The following is a 19,362-nucleotide window of genomic DNA, read 5'->3' as shown; positions in this document are numbered from 1 at the left end:
ATCTGAAAATTGTGTAGAAGACCTTCGCTAGGTTGCGAATTTCAAAGAAAATTCAGTAAAAGTTCACTGGGGTTTTGTTTTGATGTTTTGTTGTTGTTGTTGGTTTTATATATATATAAATTTTAATTTAATAAAATTTACTTGCTATATTTCTATTCTTTATAAGTTCATCCTCATATAAATAATAATTTTAAATCGCACATTTTTGTTCTCATTAAATTTATATTATTATGTTTTGTGTTTATGTTTTTTATGCAGTTTTTGTTTGTTTGTTTTACTCGTATTTAATCTGAATTACACAACATTACTTTTATTTAGCATTAGCTTTATCTTTACCTTTATCTGTACCGTTATGTTAACCATCCTTCTTCTTCTTCTCCTCCTTCAAATGAATGTTAAAATGTGTTTTGTTTTTTTTTTTTTGATTTTCTTACATATTATTGACACTGTTCTTCGAATAAATGGAACTACTCCATTCCGTTCTTCTGTTTTTGCTTCTGGTTGCCGGTTGTTTTTGTTTCTTGTTCTTAGATGGGTTTGCATTCTGGTTTATGTTTTTTTTTTTGCTTTACATTTTGTATGTTTTTCATATTTTATTTTGTTTTTTGTTTTTTTTTTGCTGGTTGTTTTCCGTTTGCTTCAACTAATTTCAATTATAATTAGTGGCGCTCCCAATATTATGGTTTGCTCTAAATGTTTACCACTTTAGTTTTGATGGGCTTGGATTGTGTTCAATGTTCGGCGCTGTTTTGTGGTTGGTGTTTAAATAATTTAAGAGTATTCAATAGAGGACTAAGTTAGTATACGCGTTGTAGGTTTTGGCAACTAAATTATAAGTATACATATTCATAAAACAAAATCAAATTCAATGCAGTTCCCTCCGAATGCTCCTTTGCATGAGCGAGCGCGTGCACTAGTGTATGTACGTATGTGTGTATATTCGTGAGTGGTGTGTGTGTGTGTGTGTGTGTGGGTGTGTTAATAATAGTGAATAAATACAACATTATACAAATAAGAGAGGATTTTCCATGTTGTAACGCACAAAAGAAACAATAAAACGCTGCGCACTCGCCTCCGATTCCCTTTTGTTTGTCGTGGCTTTTACACTTGTAAACTAAACAATAATAATACAAAAATAATGATATTTAAAAAATGAAAAAACTGCTGGGCGATTCAGTGAGTCTGCACGCACGAATTACACACAAAAAACTAACAAACTTAAAATAATTGTTTAACCAAAACACACACAAAATATTTCAATTACATGGTTCTCCTTTTTAACTACAATATTTATAATCGAAACTCTTCGGGTTTGACGGGAGGGGCGCTTTGGAAGCGAGGCTCATCTCCGCCGACATTCATTTTGCGAAAAACTACGATAATTGCCTGGAACAGGGTTTAAGTTTTAGTTACATATTTAAATTTCCTTTTGTCTCGATTCGTTTCGCATGATAATAATTGCTTTTGAATTGGTTTTATATTCGTACATAAATATAATTCATTTTTGTTCATTCATTCATTCATTTTGATTGTTATCGAAGCAAGGTTAACTCTCAATTTAAATTATAAGCCTAGCCATGAATTTTATTTAATAATTCTTTTGTGTATAATTCGAACTGTGTGTGTGTGTGTGTGTTTGTGTGTATGTATATGTGAATGAGAGTGGCTGTGGGTGTGGTTGCGGGCGTGTGTGTGTGTGTGGGTGTTAGTATATGCTGTTACAATTATTACATATCTCATGTATATTTAATTTATGATTTCCTTTTTTAGTTACTCATTTAGTTTCTCTTCTCGAACATGTTATTTGCGGATGTTGTTGCCTGTAGATGTTGTTGTGGTTGTTGTTTCAGTTTCAGTTGTTGGTATTGGTGTTGTTGCAGTTGTTCGGTATTGAGGGGGCAACGGCGACTTTTAACGATATAAACATTAATATTTATTCCTCTGCCCTCTACGCATACAGCCTAGTGTCGAACGTTAATTTACTCGAGCGATGCGGCCTTTTGTGTGGTTCGGTATCTTCCCTTTCTCCGCCTAGGACGTGCCATTCACCAGACCTTCCTTCTTGATGTTCTCCGTCAGCTGCTGCTGTTGGTACTGCTGCGAGCCGACCTGCTGATCCGTGTGATTGTTGCTGCTGCGGTTTTTGTTGTTACGGCGCGCTTTCGGCTGCTGCTGCAGTGGAGCTATTTGCTGCTGCTGCTGCAATTGCTGCGCTGCCTGTGGCTGCGGTGGTTGCTGCGGCGCCTGCTGCTGCTGTGGCTGTCCGCCCGCCTGCTGTTTGTCGCTATTACGCGATGGATCCTTGGGCTTGCTCGTACCGCTGGCGGTGTTCGCATTACCAATGCTGCTCTGTTTGCTGTTTTCCCCGGCGGCATTCAGCGACGTCTTGCCCGGCTGCGCCGCAGTCTGCTGTGGCAGCTGTTGCGCCTGCTGCTGTTGTGGTTTGATGCTGTTGTTGGCCACCGCACCGTTTGCTGTCAGATCGAAAGGATAAGGCTCCAGGATTACACCAGAGAAGGGATTACATCAAGCTTTACTCACTGTTGCTGGGCCCGTTGTTGCTCTTCTGCTTTCTGCGCCTTCTCGAGCTGCCCTCGTACGACGAGTTGCTGTCTGCTGCGGGAAGCAAAGGGAAGAAGATGTGATTTATGAGTAATTACGAAATAAACATTCAAATTGAACCACCAATTGTTTAATTGTGTTTCATTTAACCTACCCCTCTCCACACTGCTCACTTCGCGCGTCTCTCGCACCTCCTCGGTGTGATTGTGGTGCTGATAGTCTCTGCCGTTCTGCTGCTCGTTGCGTGGCGGCCGGCGATTGATGCCACCGCGACGGTTGTTGCCGGCGCCACGGTAGTTGCCAGTGCCGTCACCGGCGCTGCCACCACGATCGTTGTTGTAGCCTCGCTGGTCGCGCTGATGGTCACCGCGGGAGTTGTAGTCGTCCTCGTCGCGTCGATTGTTGTGATAACGCTGGTTGAGGCCGCCGTTGCCACCAGGTCCGCCGCCACCGCGTCCACGACCACGACCGCGCTGGCCGCCGCCACCACCGCGCATAGAGCGCACCGACTCAATGTCGCTACTGTAGCCGCGCTCTGAGCGCCTTGAGACGGGGAAGCTTGTTGTGGAGCCCATCGAGGATTCCTGTATGGCTCGCAGCTGCTGATCGATCTCCATTTTCTCCTGGCGCAGCTGTTCCACTTCCTGCAGTTGGCCAAAACAATGTGTGCTCAACAATTGCTTGACACAAGCTTCTATTTCAGACGCTTACCTTCAGATGCGACAGATGATACTCCAGCAGCACTTTGGCATTCGCAATGCTCTCCACGGTGCCAATGAACACAAAGGGTACATGCGCCGGCGCACGTGGGATGTTCTGATCCTGCTCGTCATCGCCAGCGATCTGTGAGTGTGTGTGTGCGTGTGTGTGGATCATCGACGAAGGAGGCGTGGGACAGATTAGGTCTGGGGCTCTTTGCTAGCGTACAATACTCACAGCACTCACCTTGATTCGAAACACGCCGCTCTTGTCCACAATCTCCTGTATGATGCGGCCATTCTTGCCGATTACCTTGCCCACCAGCTCCCTGGGCACCTGAAAGAACTCCTCGGCATACTCGAGCATGGCGCGCGCGCGCTGCACTGACTCCTCGGTCTCGCCACTGATCTTGAATGTGCAGGACTTCTCCTCCAGCTCGATATTGGTGACGCCGACCAGCGTGCGTGCCGCCTGTATATTCGAGCCATGCGAGCCAATGGCCAGCCCCATGAGATCGTCGCGCACTCGGAATTCCTCAACGTAATTCCTGCAACATTAACACAAGGCAGATAGTTAGAAAAACAGATTCAAATGTGTTGTGGGTTGCTAGCAGCAGGACCTACCCTCGGCTCATCAGTTTAGTCGTTTCGAGCTGACGGGCAGCTTCTTCAGTCCTTTTCAAGAGCATAACCTGAACGAGAACGCAGAGTGGAGAATGGATACATTTCAGTGGAAGGTTGCGGTGGGGGTGGGGGCAAGAGCGAGCGAACCTTCTGTGAGAGATTACGAAAATGCATATCCTTGAGCATGCTGGCGCGCTTCTGAGTGTGCTCCCATTTCGAAAGGACAATGAGGGCGGTGAGGTCGCGGTTGTAGTTGCAGACGCCGGCATCGATTGTGCGCTGAAACTCCTTGTGTATGCCATCCTTCTGGGCTCTGAAATGTACAAATGGCAGACTGTAATTTCTGCATTTTCTTGGTGCTATCCGAGATGTTTACTCACTCTTCGCGCAGCTCTTCGGGAACGGGCAGCGTGAACTGGTAGAACGACTTGGCTGTGATTGGCGGATTTGAGTTTTTGGCGCGCAGTCGACCCAGTTCGCAGATCTCGGTGTAGGGCGTCTCGAAACCAATGTAGGCCACCGCACAGATGTCCGCTTTGAGCATTTTGATGACGGCCACCCACCAGCCGCAGTTCTCGCGCTCATTTGTGCGCGTAAACACCTCCACCTCCATGCCCTCTTCAAAGGTGGGTGCCGCCACCTCGACGGTCTCCTCTGGCGGCAGGCGGACGCTCACAAACGGATACTTCCTCACTTCGGTCACGCTGCAATCGGATCGGTTATTGGTTGGGTAAGCGGAAGGAAGCAAGCAAAAGAAAACCTCATTAAATTAAAATGCATTTCCCAATTTATGAAAAGAATCCCGCAGACAGGTGTTTGCCAACGCCGGCAGAGACCTGACCAGACCAGACCAGACCGAAGACAGCACGCGGCATCAGCAGCAGCAGCTGCCTTGGCTCTGGCACTGGCAGAGGGCCAAGCGAGAGCAAGAAGCAACAACTGTGAGAACAAGAACCATTGTGGGGGTGGGTGGCAGTCCGGCAGTCCCGATTCCCGCCACGAGACACAGGCCGCAGATCGGAAATGCCACAGGATAGTGGGGTGCACCTAAATTTAGATCCAGCTGCTCTCAGCTCGAAGTGAATCTCAGGCGGGAAGATGCGCGATGGAAGATGGACGAGACAACAACGAATTTAAACCCAAAAAATCGAACAACTTTCGTTCCAAAAATGTCACAAGAAATGCAGTGCTACAAAAACTATACCCAGCACAACGATATTTGTATACACTTTCTATAAGAAGTACAAATTAATTTAAGTTTACAATCTAATCTTGAATTCCTTTAGCCCCAAGTAGAGGCTCTGCCGTCCCTCTATATCGCCTATCTCCGTTGGGCTTCCATTTGGAGATCCCTCGCGTTACAAACTGCACGAATGGAGCCTCATAACCAGGTTGGAAATAAATAAATATATATAAATGGTTTCTTTCCGCGGTTAAAAATAGCTTCGCCTTTGACGCTGGCCGAGGCGGCAGCAGCGCCGCTGCTTAGTGGCATTTGTCGCTCGCACTTGACAGTTCTGGCAGATACGGCCGGCCTGGCCAGGCCCTGCCTTACGCCGCTTGCCTCCTGGCCATTTGCTCTCTCTCTGTGCCACACTCTACACAGTTATTGCCTTTGAAAAGCTGTCAGAGTGGGGCGGACAGTGGTGGACAGTCGTGGATCGCCCTGGTCAGTCGGTCTGTCTGTCGTCAGTCAGCAGTTTGTGCAGCAGCGGCGTTTAACAAATTGCGTCAAATTAAACATTTGCCAGACGACGGGAGGGGCGTGCGCTGTGGCAGGAGCAGGACAGGGCAGCATACTCGCAAATGATGCGTGGCCGGCATCTCTAATTTCTAATTTCGATGCCAAAAAGACGACCCTCAGCCGCAGTCGTTGGTTGTTGTGGTCCCTGTTGTTGCTCTGATTGTATTAATTGTTGCAAATTAGTTGGAAAATACATCTTACAAATTTCGCTCAAGCATTCGCACTCGCGCTAGCGGTTGGAGTTGTTTTCGACTTTTTACTTACCCATCCACATCCACAAAGATGCCATCATCGGCGACAGCTGTCACATGGCCCTGTTTTTGTTGCATTTGCAGGTGTTGTTGTTGTAGTTGTTGTTAGTTGGTTGTTGCATAGACGACACAGGGCAGGGCACGCGGCACGAGGTAGAGCATTGGTAAAAACAGAGAGAAAAATGTGTGTCATTAATGTGGCCTATGCCTATGATATTTTTCATTTAGCTATATATATAAATGATATTTTTATGATTGGCGGTCTAAAAGGCATTAACAATGCAAGATCGGGTATCCCACATTACGCGCCCTACGACCTATAGATTGTTGTTGCAAGAACGCCATGATTTTCCCTGCAGCTGTGATGACGATGATCTTTTTTTCTTATCTCGACGCTGCTGAATCATTGCACCGCCAAAAGTTGGGAATTTGTTTGTTTACGAATCATCGGATCCAAAGGCAGAAGTATGCAAAATATATATGCGGTCGTGTTTCAGCAGATTTCGAGATGGATCAATCGTAAATCTCGTGGTTTAGAAAGTGAAATTCATCAGATTTGAATCGCGTCAATGGGCAGCGCAGTAAGCAGCGCTGCCAGCGCCAACGCTAACACCCCCACGCTGCGCTGCAAGCAGCGGCGCCTGCGTCACTGTGCACTAGTGTGCGTGGTGAGGCGGCGATGATGTCGAGAGACTCCACTCAACAAATGTTGCAGTTATTTATAGAAATAAAGCTAAAATTCACAAAATTAGAAACTGAGGCACACAGCCGCCATGGGGCAGGGCTCCCAAAAACTCCGTATCCACACGGGGAACAGGCGACATCTCTCTCCAAAGCGCTCACACACACACACTATACCGCCCACCCCTCTGGCCAGTGGCTCACCTTGTAGTAGGCGCCATTTTCGAGCCGGACTTCCACCAATAGATCTTCCATGCTGCGGCTGCTCCTGATGGTGGCTTGGGTTATCCTGTTATCCTGATGTCCTTCCCGACTGCTCCTCCTCCAGCACTCTCACGCACGGCTTGTCCTAGCCGAATGCAGTTTGCTGTGCTTCCCGTTTCCCGCTCCTTCTTTGTTGTGACTTTGACAGTTGCAGTTCTCGATTTCGTTGCAGATGAGTTGATTCTCTTGAGTATCTCTCCTTATAACAATTCCCGGTCCTAGTCCTGGATGCTTCCACTACTTTGTAATCAGTCTTTTCGCTTGCTTCTGCGGAGGTTCCTGGAAATCAAATGCAATTAGCACAGGAACACACAACAATAAAAACAGATTTGACAGATATTTTTGGGTTGTATATAGTACATATTGACAGATGCCGCATGATAGAGTGAGCAGCGGCCCAATGGCAATCAAAATGTTTTTGAAGTTATTTTGGGGCCAGCGCCAGAAATTCCTGGCTGAACAAAATGCAGCGACGTCGGCAGCACAGCACGCTTTTGCCGGCAGCGCAGCGGCGGAGTGCTTCCTCTTCCTCTTTGTCTTTCTTTTGTGTGTCTTCCACACCACCTTAAAAAAGCGTGTGCGGCGCGCTCTCCCTCTCACGCACGCACACCACCACAGCGGCAGAGCAGCAGCCGCAGCCGCCACCGCCGAAATGTTTCGCTCGCCTCGTACGTTCGTTCACACTGATGAGCACGCTTTTCCAATAAGAATTTCACACACACACACACACACACGAGCACGCACACACCCCTCCACGGCACACGGCACATGCCGATTTTACATATCAAATTTACACATAATTCCACTCCAAAACTTCATCTGATACCCTGGGATGGTGGTGTAAATTCTATTTAACTATATTATCACTTCGTTGCGTAGCCGTTTTTCATCTTTCAGCTACACTCCCGCTCCCTTTGGCCAACAACATTCGTATTCGCCGCAGCCGCTCTGCTGCTTCTACTTCTGCCGCCGCCGTCGTCGCCGCTGTGCAAAATTTTTTCGCTTTTTCGGTTCTTGCTAAATTTTCGAATCGGCCAAAGCGCCTGCAATACGTCAAATGCTGTAAAGATTTGTTAACTTACGGCTGCCCGGCACTTTTATCCTTTAATTTCGACTGGCAAATCACTTTAAATGTTGCTATAAACTTTTGAAAATAGAAATATAACGCGTGCAGTGCTGCTTCAAATTTTTTTTCGGCTGCGCTGCGTTCTCTTCGTTTTTGCTTCACACCTCTTTCGCAGCGTTTGCATGTGACCGAAACTGAAATTTGAAAAAATACCACACAAAATGAATATTTTCCATATGACAGCAAACTAAAATCCCAAAACGTTCGATAAAATGTATCGCACTAAAATATCGATACATTAAATAGTTTAAATTTGTCATCCGTAGCTAGTAGGCGCCACATTTTGAAATAAAATCAAATGACCCAACAAAAATAAGGATAGATTCGTTAGCTACCTAAGCTACATTGTAGGATCGGAGAATTTTTTCTAGCAGAAATTTCTTATCAGTTTCATAAGAACATCAAACCTGATATTGCTCGTGTACACTTTATGCTCCCATAGAGTATATTATTGATCTGCGATCTTGCTCTGATTGATTTTAACAGGAGATGCTCGCTTTGCGGCGCTAATTTAACATCTTAATTGAATTGTTCGCTCGTTGGCGATCCCATAAAAATCACATGTTCTCCGCTCTCCGCACTTCAATTGATTTCAATTCGATTTTAATTTGCAAAATTCCCATCTGGCGCCCACCGATTGACACTTGTTCAACGAAACCCGGACCCGGACCTCTTACACACATTCTTGTTGGCCCTTTGCCGCTTAATGTAATTGTAACGACTATTGAGGTCAAACATTTCCACAATTTGTCACATGGGGGGTTCATTCATGAGCGCCCTCCCCGCCCACCCCAACCCCCAATCCAATCGCGTGACGTTGCCGGGCCGTTAGTCGACGCGCTTGTAAAACTTGTGCGCGAGTGTTTTTGTTGATTTTTTTTTGCGCTATTCATAAAATGCATTCAAACACCGCGCTGCGCTGATGGTGAATGCCTGATAAAAGTACGGTAGTAAAAGGTGCAGTGCATTGATGTCTATTTATAACCCCATTATATCTGGGTGGGGACACTGAATATTTGGGATCGGGTCGGAAGAAACACACAAAACGAAAGACCTGCGTTCGAAAACATGCAATCTCGCTATTTGTTTAGCGACTATACATACAATATATCAACAAATTGCAACAATTTCATGGTCATACACTAAATTGGAACGATTAAATCTTTTAGGACTATGGACCTTCAAACATATATCTGCAGATGACAGCTACTGGAACACCCTGTACTCATGGAACTCAAACACACTGTCCTTAAGAGGATCAAAGTAAATCCACTTGGAATGCAAAGCAGAGAAGAGAAAAAGAATCTCAGTTTTAAATCTGAGGCTAATCAGCTAATAGATTGATCATCGCGAGGCAATATGGCATCTATCTAGTTATCTGGCAGCCTTCTATTGTGTTTTGGTTTGGACCTGACTTGGGTATCACTATATCATATCATATCCGTCATACCCTGATGTTCGTGTGCTAATTGAGGTAGTCGTCTGAGCTCTTGATCACAACTAACTATGACCTCGGCATACAACTACGTAAAATTATGGAAAAAATATTAGAATCGAATATTTTTTTCGTATTCTTCAAAATGTTCTTCAGTGAATACATTAATGTAACAAAATATAAATAAAACAATAAGATTCAAAAATCTTTATGTACCAACAATAATACATTTTTTAATTATTAGTTCTGAAAAAATATAGAAACGCACTCAAAACCTGTCCTCAAATTCTGTTTAAAAATTGTTAAAATCTAATTATAGAGGTAACATTTAAACTAAAGACAAAAGATATACATATAACCTTTTGAGGAATGCCATTCTGATTTAGGGAAAAGCGATGTCACCAGATCGAGAGGTAAGAAATTTTTCCCGTCAGACCCAATAATGGACCCAAAGTTTGATTGGAAAACAGAGTTTGCAACGCAGATGAGGCAGCATTCTCGACACCATCGCACCTGCTTTCAGGCGGCGAAATACTTTGTCCAGCGATAGGGATTTGCAGTTTAATAATCAATGTATGTACATATATGTCCATATATGAATATCTTAAACTATGTGCATGAAACATTCACAGAGATTTGTGCTGCCCACCAGAATCCGGATCACTCCATGGTCGTATCATAGCATATGACCCGTTATCCCGCCCTTGAAAGCCTCTCCACCTATGCTTAGAAGTGACCCGCCCTACAGCTACAGGGTATCAAGATCTGTGATTCTGATAGTCATAAATTGCCATTCGCGCTGGCAGTAATTACTGTCAAGAGGCGATTTGTTGCGGAAATGCATTCAGATTTTGCCCTCTCACTCACCCAAAGAAACACTCACACACACGCACACACACACCCACTAATCCTGCTCTCTCTTTCTGTCCTTCTCCTTCGGCAGCTGCTGCCGTTTGACATTGACTTTTGTTCTGCCTTTTGGCACATTAACTGCACTTTAATGACGTCGACTCGACGTCGAAATGGTCAACAAAAGACAGCGACGACAGCAGCTGTGGCTTTTTCTCCTTTCCCTTTCTCGCGCACGGCACTGCAATTGCTTTCAACAAGAATTTGTCTGTTCAATTAGCATTTGTCTCTCTGTTCTGTGTGTTCTGTTCTGCTCTGCTGTGCTGTGCTGTGCTCTCTCAAAATGCATATGGGTGCAACAATTGGTCTGCTCAGCACCACACACTTAATTAATATTAATTCTAATTCAAATTCAATTAACATTTCTGTTCAGAAATGTGTCAAAATGATTTGCTTGATCTTGATATTTGTGTGATAAACGTAAACGTTATATCCTGTACTGCGCTGCGCTTCTCTATTTATCTTTCTCTGCTTTTCATCTGCAGGTGTGTGTGTGTCTGGGTGTGGGTGGGAGAGAGCGTGCGACCTGTGCCGTTTCTTCTCTCGCACTCTCATTTATGTTCTACGACCGTTTACAGTTGTCAAATCACGCGTTAGCTGTAAAAATTTGCCATAAAAGAAAAGCCTCCTATGCATTTAATGATACAAAATTGTTTCGTATTGATTTGCTGGCATCAATATCATTTATTTAGTACCCACGAGCACTTCCGAATGCGCCGATCAATGATCTTAGATCCAGTAAACCTCCAAATTGGAAACAATTCTACCTACTGCATCCATTATAAATCGGAGTAACGGGTATCTTATAGTCGGAATCCCGCCCAGACCCAGCATGTTCTACCTGCTTATCAATTAATCAGCTTCTAAACCGCGACGCTGGTTCGGGGATTGCAATTTTCTTCCCTCGCCTAAGCTACTATCGCTGTTTCGCGGTTGTGTGTGTGTAAGTTGTTGCTGCAGCTGCTGCTTGGGTGTGCGTTTGGGTTCGTTAAAATCTGCTCCATTTTATTGTCAACTTTTTTCGGGCGAGAGCGGAAAACGGAAAACCGAAAACCCGAAAAAAAAACAAAAACTAAATAAAGAGCACACCAACCTGAGTGCCATGCGAGTATCGTTGCCATAACTCAATTCAATTCGCTCGCTTCTGGGTGTGTGAGTGCACATGACTATGTCGCATGGGTATGGGTGCGAGTGTGTGTGTGAGTGCGAGTGTGGGAGAGTGGGTGTATGCCAGTGTGTGTGTGCAGTGCCCGATGCTCGCATCGCTTGTCAGTAATCATTCTGTGCCTGACCGCTGCGGGTTCTGTTCTTGGCCCACCCCGAGGTTCGCAGTTATAAAAGACGCGTGCCGTGCCTCACTTTGATGGAGTTCTCTTCGAGACCGCAAAGGTTCAGTGTCCTGCCTGGCAGTCTCTAAACAAGCAAAAAATAAACAACAAAAAATATTCCAAGTGAAACTAAAACTGAAAATAGTGTCATTGAAAGAGCATTTAAAGTGATATTACTGCAAAATAGTTTACAAAAATTCAAGCCGGGAAAATGCATTTCGTTACCATCTCAATACTAGGTAAATTTCAATTAAATATCTATTTTAGTTTCTTGTGTGGATATACTACGTGTTAAACACCTGTGAGACATTCAAAGGGAATTGAATGGCCTCCGACTTCTCACGGCAGTGATTAAACCTACGACTACCTCAAACCCGACTCAAATCGGAGTTCCAATCGGCTATATGCATTGATGGCATTCTTTAACCTATGGATATCGAAAATGTCACGTCTTTGATCCGACACTAAAAGTTCCGACACATTCGCCCGCACTCAAATTGTAGCTGCTTTTCTTGCCGTTTTTTCTGTAATTATTTTGATCATTTGAGTTGATAAGATGCCAGATACTTGTAGTACTTTGTGATCGTAAATTACAAATGGACTGGGACTAGCGCTGATTGCCAGTACTGAAAGTACATAGACAGATCTGCCGCGGTGGCGTAGATCAGGGTTCTTATTTGTATTTGGTATCGTTCGAAGTGTCGTGTTGGATTGGGGAACTCCTTAGTTACAATAAACTTATGAATCATGACACCCGAAATCAGCCCCATAATGCCACATAGGTGAATCATCAGCCAATAGGTCAGGGACCAAGCCAGCAAGGTGTTTATGATTACCACTTTGGGATCGTAAATGGCAAATCAACCGATAATGCTGTAAAATGGAATACTTGGGAGAAGGGCTCCAATCTGTAAATATTACCATTTACCATACATTCAGCTAAGTAGCGCGAAAGACTTTTTCTTCTCCGCCTTCCATGTCTTTATTTGCTCGAATTCAGTTTCAATATTTACTCAAAATCATTGCAACATGTATGTGTTATGCTCTTCATGTAAGTCGATAAAATTCGGGGATTTTTCCATGTGATTCATGTTGCCTTCTCCAATGCCGAGCCTATCAAAAAACTAAGCCCTTGCCATCCAAAACATTCTAGTCGAAGCACTCCAAAGCACTTCAGAAGAGTAGTACTTTGGACACGGATCACGCGCCCGAGCAGATATCGGAATAAGAGGCAATCTATTGCCGGCTTGTTTGCCATTGGCGGGGGCCTTTGGAAAAAAACCCATTTAATTCGCTTAACACCAGATAGCGGCAGAGACACAGACACAGACACCAGACGCATCAAGCGGTCATCCCGTGCGATGGGGTCACCGAATGTTAAAAATTTCGTAAATTTATAGCTGCGAGGAAAAACTGCTGACCCAATCAAGATAATCAAAAGCTGGTCTATAAAGTACACGAGTAGTTTCAAGAAATCATCGATCGATAAGATGCTAACTGTAGATTTACCACCTTGATTAGCGAATCTGAAGAGAGAGAGAGAGAAGAATGTGGCCAGGGGTCCGCGTCTGAGGGCAATGAATATTAAACGATTAACTGGCAATTAACAACATTCGGTTTATGGATCTCTGCGCGATTCGATTAAGCCTAATCGATCCACTAAAGCCCAATAACAAGGCGCCACTGCCGCGCACTCCCTATCGCCTCCATGTATGTACATATGTACTCCATGTGTGTAGCAGTTAGCCTCTGATTAGCTGCGATTTCTGCCAAAGATATATGACAGTCATATGTCGGCGTGTGATTAAATGTGTATAAATATATTTGCTACTTCATGCGATTGATTTTGGCTGCTGGCTTCTGGCACAGTGGCTGTTAGCTCTGATTAGGGCTACCCCTCTTTGTGAATGACGTGGGTCCGAATCTGGTGTACACTTCCTCCCTCCCAGACGGGGCTCCATTCATTTCCATTGGCAACCAATGAAGCGTTCTGCTGGGGCCTTCTGGCTTTGTCTGGCCGATCGAAAGTGAAACTGCAATTTACAGAGCGAGAATATCAGCGAAAGGCATTCGTGATAGCAGCCGCTTCCTACTGATGCGACTGAACTTTTGTTTACAAAGATCTTTGGCCTGGGCCGGCTCACTCACTATCTCCGCTGTTTGTTTTCAACACTTTAATCAACTTCCTTTCACAGTCTTCCCCATGCACTCGCACTCTTCAGGGCCCAAAGTCCGTTAAACTGCCTAATGGATGGAAATTTTTTAGCCCACTCTCACAATCGATCATCCATGCACCCAGCCCTAAAGCAATCAAAGCAAAAGTTTATGGTTAGCAATCCAGACAAACGTCACACTGTTAAGGCAATTCATAAAAACCAAAGTTTGGCCCTCTGATTAGGCATTCTCTGTGAATTGTGTGCCCGGCAAGGCAACAGATTAGATTATTTTCTGTATTACATGGGGAAGTTCTTCTTCAAATAAAAGGCCAAAAATTAGCGTGCAAATTTCTTTGGTCGGTTTCAAAAGGAATACCGACATTATATTAATTTATTTATTATATATATTAGCTGAAAGAGAGCCCCAATCTATTCCAATTATCTTCATTCACATGACCAGCGGTATATCAGAGCTTATCACAGTCTTCACACGCCCCCTGAACGATAAAATGACAATAGAATATAAAACCCTGCGCACTCCCGAAATTTTTTATCGGTGGGGAATATATCTTTGATTATAGGGCTCAGTAAAACCTATATAAAATTCGGTCTGGAAAATCACTGAGTGCTCTCGATACGGCAGTGATTTGACAGAAACACACACGAGCAGAAGTATCGTCGGAGACAGAGTCTTTATCGCCTCTGCTGAGCTATGCGAAATCGTTCCAATTATACGAGTATTTTAGCTGACATGGCCGAAATGCGGTTATAAACAGCCGAGACAAGTCAGGGTAATGCCACAGCCACTCGACGACCAGCGGATGACGAACAGCAGCCAGCCAGAGACAGTGCAACATGATGCAGAATTCCGATTCTATTCCAGTCAGTTTCGAGTGAGATATTTTCATTTGACGCTATCGGCTGATCGGGGGTGTTCGGGGGGTGGCTAGGCATTTCCCTTTTCCAGTGGCCGTTGTTTGTTTTGTGCTGATTTTCACATGATTATCCGTCATTTGCATTGCCCGTATGCAATTACAGTTTTGTTAACTTTTACACCCCGGGGTCTCAAATTACAGAAACACTATTCCCATTATCAACTATCAAAGTTTTATCCACTCAAATGTAATTGTCCGAGCTTTGCATGTGCAAAAAATCTAATTGCCCTTTAAATTGTTGCTCGACTTTTGCTTGGCATATTTCCACACGGAAAACACTTCGGAAGCGATCAAGATCCAGTGATTCTTTCAACATTTCCCTTTTGCCGTTTGATCTCTCGGGAAATGAATCAGAAAATATTATATAAACGCGTGATACACCTATTCGGTCTTGTGATCATTTCTTCATTAAAATTCGAAATGAAATTTATTGCTTTATTATCCATCATTCAGTACAAATTCAAGTAGTGTGCCACTCAAATCTCTAAGTACACTCTGCCTGTTTACCATGTGCTCACAAAAAAAAATATTAAAAACTCATTAAAGTCCCGCGGATCAGAGGCCGTACAGAATCGAAAAAAAATGAAATATTAGGTTCTGTCTAATCGCAAACAAATGGCATAACTTGGAAATCTTTCCCTCTGAACCATTGCGTCACAGGGCGACGGCGACCCAAGAAACCACTCGTATACTATGCACACATCAGCCGATGAACACGTTCCGCCGGCAGAAAGTATATTAATATATTTATACTGCCTGGCGGAATATGTATTGTATATAGTACTCAACTTTCACAGCTGCCGTTGTCGCTTGTCGCCTGCAGGGAAAACTCGCAAAATTGTCTCGCAGAGAGCATAAATTTCCCAAAGATTAGACACAGAAAATGGCGATAAATTAACCGAGTTGCTTGCGGGCTTTTTATTAACCCATTAATGCTGGTTATGTCTCAATAAACACATATAGTTGATCGCAGATCACAGTGGTCCAGAGTTATGCTGATGGGTCAGTGCTTTTTAAATACACAAATGGATCGTAAAAATTGGCCCAGGCCGCACGCATAAAATTTAGTTGATATTTTGATGTGCAAATGTCAAAATGCTTTTAGCCAACAAAAGAAAGAGAAAGCCGCAGTGGACAAAGAAATGATTTTGGTCCAATTTTTGTACAGGTTAATGAAACATTAATGCCATCGGCAGCAGCTGATTGAAATAAAATAATCGCGTTTATATATACAAAATATATGTACAATATGTGGTGGAAATCATAAATTTCACGTGTATTTTTAGCACCATTCAAGTGCAAGGTGCTGTCGTCTGCTGACGCTGCCAAAAACATTATATAGATTCACCCTCTGACCGTCCCACAGTCGCCCGGTTCCTCTCTTTGCTTTTTACCCGAATTTTATGGGCCCATACATCAGACCCAGCTGCAGGTTTTAGTGTGTTCGGCCCTGAGCATTCCGAGCGACATTGTCGGTCAAGTTGAAGTTTACACGTTTTGTAAACGGTTGCCATTAAAACGTTCCCATTTGCACAGTGCGTATACTTGATATTTATATGTGTGTAACAACCTCTATCTCGCATTGCAGTGTGCTGCTCTCTGGGACTCAGCTGGGCCAACGAGTGGGGCTATCCGGACTTGGACAACAATAAGGATGCGCGTAAGTAATGCCAATCTGCAGCCATTCAAGTTTATTTGCTAAAATTACTTAATCAACGCCAGAGTGGAAGAGGCGGAGGCACTGGCCCTCGCTTTTTGCTATTGTACGCGGGAGTAGGTTACTCGGCCCATTTCCATTGTCAAGTGCTTTGCATAGACACATAGAGGAGGTCTATGTATATTTATTCGCATATTCGCTTACGGTGGCCATTTGTGTGTGTCCGGGTCGGGTCACTTAACGTGCACGCTCCGGGCTTGAGTCGGAGCTTAGTTAAATTGCGCCAAATTGCTGGGTATGCAAATTGGACAGAGTACGCGTATATCGTGAATGATGATCAATTTGGACCGGTCTGACTTTCAAAATTCTGCGGAAATTCTACCGAATTTCGGGATAGAGTTATATTCAATTGTAGGAATTTTGATTTATGAGCATTTAATTTCTAATGAAAACTGTCGGAAAGTTGAATAATGGAAATTGATTTGCAACAAGTTTCATTGAAATTTGGACATTGATGTATTGCTAATTCCTGTCTGTCTCTCTCATCCATACAGCGTTTCCCGATTGGGGCGGTCTGTGCGATAGTGGCAAGAGACAGAGCCCCATCAATCTGGCGGCCAAGTGGTCGCTCCGGGGCAAGTTCGATGCGTTGAAGTTCCAGAAGTACCGCTACGTCCAGAAGAATCTGGAAATGGTCAACAATGGCCATTCAAGTGAGTGGAGTGATCCAAGCACTGAAATTATGCGCTAACAAAACTGAGTTCTTTTATAGTACAAATCGATGATTTTGATGATGTGCTGGTGATGGAGGGTGGCGGCTTGGCGCACGAGTACGAGCTGGAGCAGATCCACTTGCACTGGTGGTCGGAGCATACCATCAATAGCGTGCGATACCCCCTGGAAGTGCATATTGTGCACCGCAACAAGCTCTATCCCAACATGACGATTGCGACCAACTTTAAGGACGGCATTGTGGTCCTCGGCGTGCTCTTTCATGTTTCGAATACACCCAATGATGCCATCGCCTCCATCATCAAGAACCTGGAGGACGTGAAGGAATACAGTCGCATCAACAAGCCCGTTACGGTGTCCAGCTCCTTGGCGGTGGACGATCTGATGCCACAGTCAACGGGGAACTATTACACCTATGCTGGTTCTTTAACTACGCCATCCTGTGCCGAGGCCGTGATCTGGATTGTGTTCACCGAGACGCTTCCCGTGACCCTGGAGCAGGTCGAGCAGTTCAAAGAAATCGAGTACTCAAATGGCAAGCAGTTGCACAACAACTTCAGGAACCTTCAGAGCATTAACAACCGAGCCGTGGTCCTGGTCGAGCTTGATGATAATCGTTCAGGCGCCGCAGCTGGTCGCACGGCCTCTCTCGGCCTGATCCTGATACTCGGACTGGCGGCCCAGAAGTTCGTCCTGTAGATGCGGGTCGGAGCTTAGCCGAGCAGAAAGGAGAGTAGAAGATGCAGATGAGGAGCAGCCATAGACATACTCGTACCAAAGAATGCACTGAAGTTCTCAGTGTAGCTACAACGAATTTTTGAGAAGATATCCATGACAGGGAGACGCAGAGACGCAGAGTTAAAATACTCATTAGCTATAATTATAATGCAGAACATGTCAGCTAGTCAGCTTATGTTAGATTCATCGCGTGCAAAGTTCACGAAAATATATAACAGTCGCAATAAAACCAAAAACATTTTACACACATTCCTTCGATTTGTATTCTCTGAAAGTCGACCACTTTGAAAGTGGCCGCCTAGTCCGCTGAAAGTTCAAGTCGATGACCAGTAAACCTTTATGGTCAGGTATCCGAAAATAGACGGTGAGCCATTGCGTTCTTCTGAATATATTATTTTATCACAAGACCCCAGGTGTAGTTGGGCCAGTAATCGTAATTTTACGGCCATTGGTCAGTTTGATTCCGGGACTCACACTGGTCAGAGGTGGGTATAAAAAGTGTTATGGCCAAATATAATTCAGAAATCACTGATAAGTGTTTCGTCAACTGACCAATTGCGTTCCCTGATAACACTTATTGGTATTGCAATGATGCTAAATCACACAACAACAAAAGCATCAAGTTTTTATATCAACTTTATGACCTATGTCGTCGGTTGAGGCATTTGATTTGGGCTTATGGCTGACCGCACTTTATCATCGTTGTTCATTGCGAAATGACACTTGGACGCACTTAATGTGATTGGGGCCTGTGTGTCCGATGGGCTATTGAGTTATTGATGGGCAAGTAATCACTATAAACTGCATGCACAAGCTCTGAAAAGCAATCTTATCTATCCATATATGGGTTCCATTCGAAAAGCTAGGTAAAGGGAGTTGTAAAGTAATCGGGGTGGAAGATTATTTTCAGAGTGTAACACATGTAATTAAATACTTGAAGAGGATTGCCTATTCTATAGATTGCCTTTGGTATAAATGGACTTTGTACAATCAGAAAATTACTGAAAAAAATTCAAAGCAAAGCAATAAATGCAGAGGATAACAGGATATCTAATGGAACGTTCATTAATTAGCAGAATTGGATAGCTCAATCTCAATATATTACCTCCGTAATATCGCATAGTCCAAGGCAAAAGATTAAACCGCGACTCCTTGTAATAATGCAGTATAATGGAACCAATTAATTTCAGTAAATTGTAATCTAAATACTTACTCAAGTACTCTTAACTAATCGGTGGCAATGATCAGATTAGGTTTTCAATTTTATATTCTTTAAAACAAGCACTTCTAACTAATCGGTGGCATAGATCAGATTGGGATATAACCATATTGTTTTCCTTGGAGCAATTTCATTCGTAAACTCAATAGATTGATAGCATTATCACGGGTAATACGGGTGTTTGTTTCGTGCTAGATTTTCTATAGAGTGGTCTAGCCTTTGTTATTAGATCTAGTCCTTCTTAAAAGATGGTTTTTGTTTGTTTAATCTTAGCAAAAAATGTTTACTAATAAGATAATCCAT

At 43.9% G+C, this 19,362-nt stretch overlaps 2 protein-coding genes across 4 annotated transcripts; one reads left to right on the top strand and one right to left on the bottom strand.

The window, feature by feature from the left end:
• Nucleotides 1-1,557: 1,557 nt before the first annotated feature.
• Nucleotides 1,558-7,079, bottom strand: LOC6598741 (synaptic functional regulator FMR1). Of its 3 annotated transcripts, none has more exons than XM_026990429.1 (10): nt 6,765-7,079; nt 5,893-5,942; nt 4,265-4,588; nt 4,032-4,197; nt 3,885-3,952; nt 3,499-3,808; nt 3,274-3,405; nt 2,717-3,206; nt 2,542-2,616; nt 1,558-2,474 (listed from the first exon to the last, which is right to left on the bottom strand). In XM_026990429.1, exons 1-10 carry the CDS (start codon nt 6,813-6,815, stop codon nt 2,032-2,034), a joined length of 2,109 nt encoding a protein of 702 aa, XP_026846230.1. In that variant the 5' UTR covers nt 6,816-7,079; the 3' UTR covers nt 1,558-2,031. The 3 variants fall into 3 exon arrangements, with proteins under 3 accessions (XP_026846230.1, XP_026846235.1, XP_026846240.1); XM_026990434.1 differs by having other exon boundaries at nt 2,542-2,613; XM_026990439.1 differs by having other exon boundaries at nt 3,508-3,808.
• A 4,528-nt stretch (nt 7,080-11,607) lies between these two features.
• On the top strand, nt 11,608-18,089 carry LOC6598740 (carbonic anhydrase). Its single transcript, XM_026995286.1, has 4 exons — nt 11,608-11,861; nt 16,302-16,373; nt 16,925-17,083; nt 17,143-18,089. The coding sequence occupies exons 1-4, from the start codon at nt 11,834-11,836 to the stop codon at nt 17,799-17,801; spliced, it is 918 nt and encodes a 305-aa protein (XP_026851087.1). The 5' UTR covers nt 11,608-11,833; the 3' UTR covers nt 17,802-18,089.
• The last annotated feature ends 1,273 nt before the right edge of the window (nt 18,090-19,362 follow it).

This window comes from Drosophila persimilis, unplaced genomic scaffold (genome assembly GCF_003286085.1).
Source record: "Drosophila persimilis strain 14011-0111.01,24,50 unplaced genomic scaffold, DperRS2 tig00000000-arrow-pilon, whole genome shotgun sequence".
Classification (NCBI taxonomy): Eukaryota; Metazoa; Arthropoda; class Insecta; order Diptera; family Drosophilidae; genus Drosophila; species Drosophila persimilis.
Note: the sequence above shows the minus strand (reverse complement) of the source record. Positions and strands in the feature narration are given on the sequence as shown.